Source organism: Morone saxatilis, unplaced genomic scaffold (assembly GCF_004916995.1).
Source record: "Morone saxatilis isolate NCDOM2014 unplaced genomic scaffold, NCSU_SB_2.0 Contig12, whole genome shotgun sequence".
Lineage (NCBI taxonomy): Eukaryota > Metazoa > Chordata > Actinopteri > Moronidae > Morone > Morone saxatilis.
In genome coordinates, this window is record NW_023339674.1 from 1765269 (window position 1) to 1771982 (window position 6714).

General features: G+C 41.4%; 1 protein-coding gene across 1 annotated transcript; it reads right to left on the reverse strand.

Moving 5' to 3' along the window:
• Positions 1 to 1944: 1944 nt before the first annotated feature.
• atpaf1 (ATP synthase mitochondrial F1 complex assembly factor 1) lies at positions 1945 to 5916 on the reverse strand. Its single transcript, XM_035653972.1, has 9 exons — positions 5702 to 5916; positions 4667 to 4775; positions 4380 to 4442; positions 4001 to 4063; positions 3799 to 3849; positions 3370 to 3417; positions 3022 to 3117; positions 2709 to 2816; positions 1945 to 2528 (listed from the first exon to the last, which is right to left on the reverse strand). Exons 1-9 carry the CDS (start codon positions 5914 to 5916, stop codon positions 2346 to 2348), a joined length of 936 nt encoding a protein of 311 aa, XP_035509865.1. The 3' UTR covers positions 1945 to 2345.
• Positions 5917 to 6714: the final 798 nt, after the last annotated feature.

Below are 6714 nucleotides of genomic sequence, written 5' to 3' on the forward strand. Positions count from 1 at the left end.
GTCACATCAGTGTTCTTTGTGTTTAGTTTTGTCATTTTTAGATGATTGAAAGCGCTTCAGAGGTTTTGTAGTTTGGGTATTTTTAACGCACTGTGAATATTGGAAAGGACAAATCTGTATAATAATGTAGATGTGACCCGATGTTTCAATAATGAACACATTGAGAGGTTGTGTGTATTTGAAATGAATGTGAGTTTTGTTTGGTCTTATACCTGTTGTATTGTTGAGTCCAGCCACTGTACTGTATGTTACAGTCAGCCAACGTTAGATAGAAGATAGAAAATGTTTCCTTTAATTAACATTGTTTGAACCTTTTTGTAAGATTTTGATACAACTAGAATTGTGAGAATTGTAGCTCATTATCGTTTGGTCCAGCTAAAATGAATGCTGTGTGTTTTTATCTGTACGATGTTTGTGCCATGGTGGTCCATAGTCAAGAGTATGGAAAGCCAGAGGGGACAAACACAATTATTTATAATGGTTTTGTTTTCACATGACTGCAACATAATCGTTCTGTGATGTTTTTATTTTGGTTTCCTGTCTTCATGGGAAAAAATGTTAGTTTCATGCCACGATTGCAAAGCAGTATGAGCTTTTTATTCTCAATCATGAAATTAATTTCTGATTTCAAAGAACAGAAAAACTGGTCAGATCCTTCCTAATGCCCTCTTCAGCTCTCTGTACTGTGTGTGTATGTGTGAGTGTGTGTGTGAGAGTAAATGTTGTCAAGAGGAAGACTTTTTCCTTCTTTGTGTTGACTGAATATCTGACCATCCCTTAATGACTGCGTTTGGGGATTTGCACAGTATTTTTTCATGTATGAATACAATAAAAGTGAATGACCTATAATCAGCTTCATGTTTGAATGTTGTTGACACGCCGTGGCGAGTCCAGGTCACTCTACCCCCTCACTAAGAACTACCTCCTTTATAGTATGTACATATAGTATGTGCAGAGAAGACTCCTGTCTGCATTCATTGACACCTATTGCACACAAACAGAATTAGATTATCTTATTTTAATTCTACCAAATCATCTATTAATCCGCAATTTGAAATCACATTTATCCAGATGTTATTTTAGACAACTTTTTAGTTTTTGGGTTACTAGTTGTAGTTAGTTGATATTTCAGGATATTTAGAGGATGTCTGATTTTAGAGATTACTGTTCACCCACCTTCATTTAGTCTCCACCAGTAAGAAGTGTCTTCAATGCAATGTTACTTAGAGCTGTAGAAATGGATTTATCACCACTAGGGGGGAAAAACAACAGAAGCTGACCTACACAGATCTACAGAAATCTCACCCAGTGTAAGTCTCTCTGGCGTCTTGTCATATACTGATCCCGTATAATGTGGTTGACTGTATACGTACCTTCAGGGTGACGTTCTCATGTGTCAGCTCCAGAGGAGGGTTGCTTCTCAGCTCAGCAAGCACCCATGACATCCTCATCAAGGCACATCAAAGTGTCAGACCCTCAAAGTTATGAGTCACAGCAGCAGGCTGAAAACCAATCTTGAAGCCACTGTCTGTAGAATTTGAAGATATATGACTTTGATGCCCCCCAGTGGTAGCATCAGTAAGACACTGCCTTTAAAAGGCCGGCTGTCTCTACAACATTCTGTGGCAAACTCAACCTGTACAGTATAAACTCACAGGCCAGTGTGAGAGCTACCGTGCACCAAATGAGCACAAAACTGTGCCACCTGTATAGATATTTATTTTGTCTGACAGTTTTACAACAGATAACACGGTCCATTCACACAGTTTAGGGACGAAATCAACACCTGTCCTATATTTCAGAAGAAAAGTAACTCTACTTTTAGGGGCCGTTTTATTCCTTTTATGCCCAACACCCAGTGTGTGCTGATGTGGACAAAGGTCTGGCAGAAAGGCAGAATAATTATTAGGAATATTTCAGCATGAAAGCAGTCACATTTACAGATTTGGGCTTTTGAGGATGATTTATTAAACGTCATGTGGGTTTTCAGGGCTAACAAAGTCCTTCTGGTCCAGTCTAATATGGAGGGTAGGGTACAGTGGGATGTGTTAACAGAAGTGATCAATACCACATTATTCTCCTGTGGTTGTAAATGTTTGGACGATGAAAGGACGTGTAGCATCACGGGATGGATGATCATGTCCCAGACAGAGTTCATGAGAATTTACTAATGCTCCTTTAAATTCTTTTGCCAAAATCACAGCCGCTGCTGCAAACTTTATATCCAGTAAAAGGAAAGTGCCGAGCAAAGGAGCACGTATCTCTTTGCCACTTTAAATAAAGACCAACAGTTTGTGGGAATCCGACTGCAGGGGAGCTGGTTGGCGACTTTCAAGTCTGTCTCCCTACGATCCTCCGGTGGCGACCCCGGTCCCCAGGCCGCTCTGTTCCAGCTCCGCTATCACCGACATGTGTTTGAACTCTGCAGGGGAGTGGTTGAAGGTCTCCACCAATCGGTACGTCTCCTGCCTCTGCGTGCCGTAGAACAGCTGCACCTGATTGGCCAAGCACTGGGCCTGGTGGACGGTCTGGGCAGAGGAGGGGCAGACGGTTTAACATACAGCCAGTGCTTGTTGTCCAGGTCTGAATACACTCCATGGCCAATAGTATGTGGACGGGTGAACATTACATGTCCAAATACTTTTGGCCATATAGTGTGTGTTATTTGTTAACAGTGTGTGCAGACTGCAGCCAGGTAGAGGACTTACTATGAACTTGGGGTCCATCTCTGCTGTCATGAGGACCACGCCCTTCTCCTCCTTCAGGTCTGGGTAGTGGTAGAGGATCAGCTGACTGGGAGCGTTCTCGCCCAGCATCTGGACACCAACAGGAAGAGGAAAAACTGTAATTAACGCATCCAGATAACATTGTGTTCACACCCACAATCCACAGAACTTTCACTGAGCGACTGTTTTAATGGCCAACTGGCTGACTGTTTGACCTTCAGGGCGACCTGAACGTGAAGGCGGTGCTGTCAGACTCCCCGGGGAGCAAGAGAAGAGGCCCGTGAAGTGGGTTTACCTGGACGTTGATGAGGGAGGTGAAGTGGAGCTCGTGTCCGGACCACTGACCATAGAAGAACTCATAACCCTCCTGCTGAGGCAAAGCGTAGAGGAACTGATAGAAACAAAGAGAGAGAGGGAGAGAGGTTACCGTGGTGATGAGATGAAGAAAATAATGAGGGAAAATTTGATGCATATTCTGGCTGGTTGCTTGGAAGCAGAAAAAATAATATATATATAAATAATCGGGTACTTTACAACCATTTCAGCCCAACCCTGAACACAAAATGAAGCACTGGTTTTACTCAAGTTTAGTTTCTGCAGCTTCTCATCAACATGTTTGAGGGTCGAGCAGCAGAGATCTTACCATCTGGCAGGACTGTGATCTGTTGAAAATCACCTCGTAGATCTGAGTCTGCAATGTAAGAGAGGAGGTTATAAGATCATTACTAGCCACAGTGCCAATGTGAACACTGTTCATCCTTGTTGGATTCATAAAACTGTCAGTTTCTATTTATAAGCTTCACGTGGAGGAGGGAATGGGCATGATTCATTTTGAAGTAGGGAGTCCAGGAAAAATAATAAGCGTCACAGTCAAACAATAATGTTATATTTGGGGCTGCAACTGTCCACCACACATTTAAAACTGTATGATATGTAAAGAGACAAAAACAACACTGGACTTCTGTTATTGTTCAAGGCGATAACACAATTTTGTTCATTTCAAAAAGATGAGGAGACGTAAATGGCAGAACATGAAACGCTGACTCAGCATGTTCTCTGGCGTTAAACTCACCGGGATGACGGCGCTGATTGTGTCCTTGGCCGAGTAATATTTCATCCAAAGCTGAGAGAAGAACACAAGAGGTCAAAAACAGAAAACTAGTTTCAGAAGCTTTTCAACGGCAGCAGGAAATGATGCGACTGCGGGCGGCGGTGAGGAGGGCCACTCACAGGCCCCCCCCCCCCCCCCGCCCCCCCCCCCCCCGCAGACTCACCTCTGCAATTTCCTCTCCCGTCTTGTCCCTCATCATCTCCAGGTTGAGGATGGAGTCGAGCGTCTGAGGAAGAACACAGTACACAGTTACAGGTGCACACTTTATCGTCATCATCTTCATCACACTGACAACATTCATGACTCTTTCCTACGTTAGAAAAGCCAAATAAAAACAGATATAAGACTGAAAATAACTGAAAACTAAAGAGTTCCATGAACTGATTCAAAAACATCAGACTTAATTAAATCTATTTATATGAATGGAAAAAGTCAATAGGAGAATCCCTGAATATAACCACAGAAACAGAACACATTTGAAGAAAAGTTAAAGCGATATTGTGCAAGAGGAGGCTGATTGAACTGCTCCTCCGCCCTCTCACCTTGTTCTTTGTGAAACCTCCTGACGCTCCATCGCCGGCAGCCAACTTGTCCCTTTTCTCCAACTGCAGAGATTCCCACAACAAAAGGCGACGTCACACTCATACCAGAAATCAGAAATTAAACCAGTGACCGATCGTCCTTCTCCATTATGTGGATAATAAACACAGGAGTATTGTTCCGTCCAACTACTGCAGAGACTTCAACACACACTGTTAGAGTTTAAAGGTAAAACCTGCTCTAACCTGTTGTGTTTAAGTGACTGTGCTGTATAAATGAAATACTCCACCTCCTGCTCCATCAGCTTAACAAACTCCGCCTGCTTCGAGTGTCCCAGCACCTCGCTCTTGACCTCGTGTCGTTTCTCCACCCGGGCTTTGTACTCCTGTGGTTTGGAGCTGAAAACAAGTCGGACAAATCAGTCAAACCCCAAAACACAGAGAGCAACCTCCACTCCGCTGTGACGTGGTTAAAGGCAGCAGTAATTTACAGTTTTTAGGATTATCTCAACCTGCCTTTGAAGCTTCTACTTCACTTGGTGACTTCCAAGCATCAGCTCGATAAAGCACCATTATAGTAGTTTTATCTCATTGACTATAAGCCGTGTTTGCTGACTCCGCTCAGAGAAAAAAACATCAGTTTCTAAACCATTTTCCAATCTTCCAGACAGTTATTCATTTACGTTAATTTCAGAACACCGTGTACGTCGACCTGTGATATTATTCAGTGATTTCTCTGTCTGCAGCATGAAGGCAAAGTCAGGTGTTTTTGTTGTTGATGTCCTTAAACACACCACCAGGAGACTTTCTGCTTTTAAACTCTTGTGACAGTCCATGAAAGTTATTTATTAAGCAAACAGTTTCTGTTTCCAATCTGTTGAGACTATCTTCTTATTTAGTTTTAGCTGTGATGACAATCCCTGTATCACTCTGAAGTCCACTGGTAAAGTGGGGGTGTGAAGGAAGGGTCCAATTATAGTATTTCTAATAGAGGGGAGGGCACAGCTTTAAGTCCATCCTCCCACAGACCTGTGAGTCAAAAGTTCGGCATACAAGAAACATTTGTTTAAGTTGAATTAATTTTTTTATTTGAGTGCAGCATAAAAACACAATAAGAAATTGGAGGACGAATCAATGTTAAATGTTAAAATTAAACAGCTGAAACATTTCTTGACACTTCAAATATAAACCGAATATACCAGCAGCCCGTCAGAATTCCTCTGATATCCTTTTCACCAGTCTAGATAATGTGCACACTTCTCCACAAGCAAACGACTTTTAAAACAACACATTTCCTAACGGAGTTCCGGATGTGGCCCGCTGACCTGCGCAGCTTCTGGATCTTGTCCCGGTACTTGCTGAAGAACGGGTTCTCCTCCAGCTCCGGTTCCTTCCGCAGCGAGAAGGCTCGGAAGTGCGCCGGTACCAGCCCGGGGATCAGCGTCCTGATACCGGTGGTTCTGACCGCCAACATGCCCCGATACAAACAGGACATCTGCAGCACGGCCACGGCCATCTTTCCATCGCTCCCGTCCAACATCTATAATGCTCCGGCGGGGAACGCTTTTCATGCATTGGTTCCGGTAAACCAGCAGAGTGTCGGTCGTAGAGGAGTGTCAGTTAGAGAGGATGCCTTGATTTGTAATCTTGCATTTATTTGTTTTATTTATTTGTTTTAATCTTATTAATCTTATCTGTCTTTTTTTTATTCTTTTTATTTTTATTATTATAATTTTTTAACAAAGCCTTGTAGATTTTATTTTTGTATAACTTGTAAGTATTTTTGAAAAGTTAAATAAAGTTTTGGAAAAATTTTGTTTAAACTAAAGGAAAAGAAATGATGATGAAAGAAATAACATTATTAAAATTTACATAATTATATATATTCAAATTATAAAAGTACATATTTAATATAAAACGAGAAAAAGTTTTATGATATATTTCTGTCATGTTTTTTGTAAAAAAAAAAAAAAAAAGAAGCAACCCTAAAAAAACTATGTTGGGAACAACAAAATTACTTATGGAAAAAAATCTTTAATAATAATAATAATAATAATAATAAGCATAGACTGTTTATATTCATTCATGGTGACAGATAATATACTGAAGGTTTGTAAAGACTGGATTGTGTTTTGTGATGTGGGATGACACAATATAGTCCTGTAAACGTTTACAGTGAAAAACAGTTGCTTATGCCTGAAACAGAAAAGTGACAAACACAAACCGTTTACATAAAGCTGGAAGTCCACTATGGTTTAGTGTAAAGTACTACTGCAGGCAGGGATGGATGAACAGGGGGAAATGTGAGGTTGAATGGATATGGCACGGAAAATAAACA

Excerpts from the sequence above, each read along its gene's own strand:
- atpaf1 (XM_035653972.1), bottom strand. The coding sequence starts at position 5,916 with ATGTTGGACGGGAGCGATGGAAAGATGGCCGTGGCCGTGCTGCAGATG. Across the intron at positions 4,443-4,666 it reads TTAAGCTGATGGAGCAGGAG|TTGGAGAAAAGGGACAAGTT; the intron begins GTGGAGTATTTC and ends GAATCTCTGCAG. Across the intron at positions 2,529-2,708 it reads AGATGGACCCCAAGTTCATA|ACCGTCCACCAGGCCCAGTG; the intron begins GTAAGTCCTCTA and ends TCCTCTGCCCAG.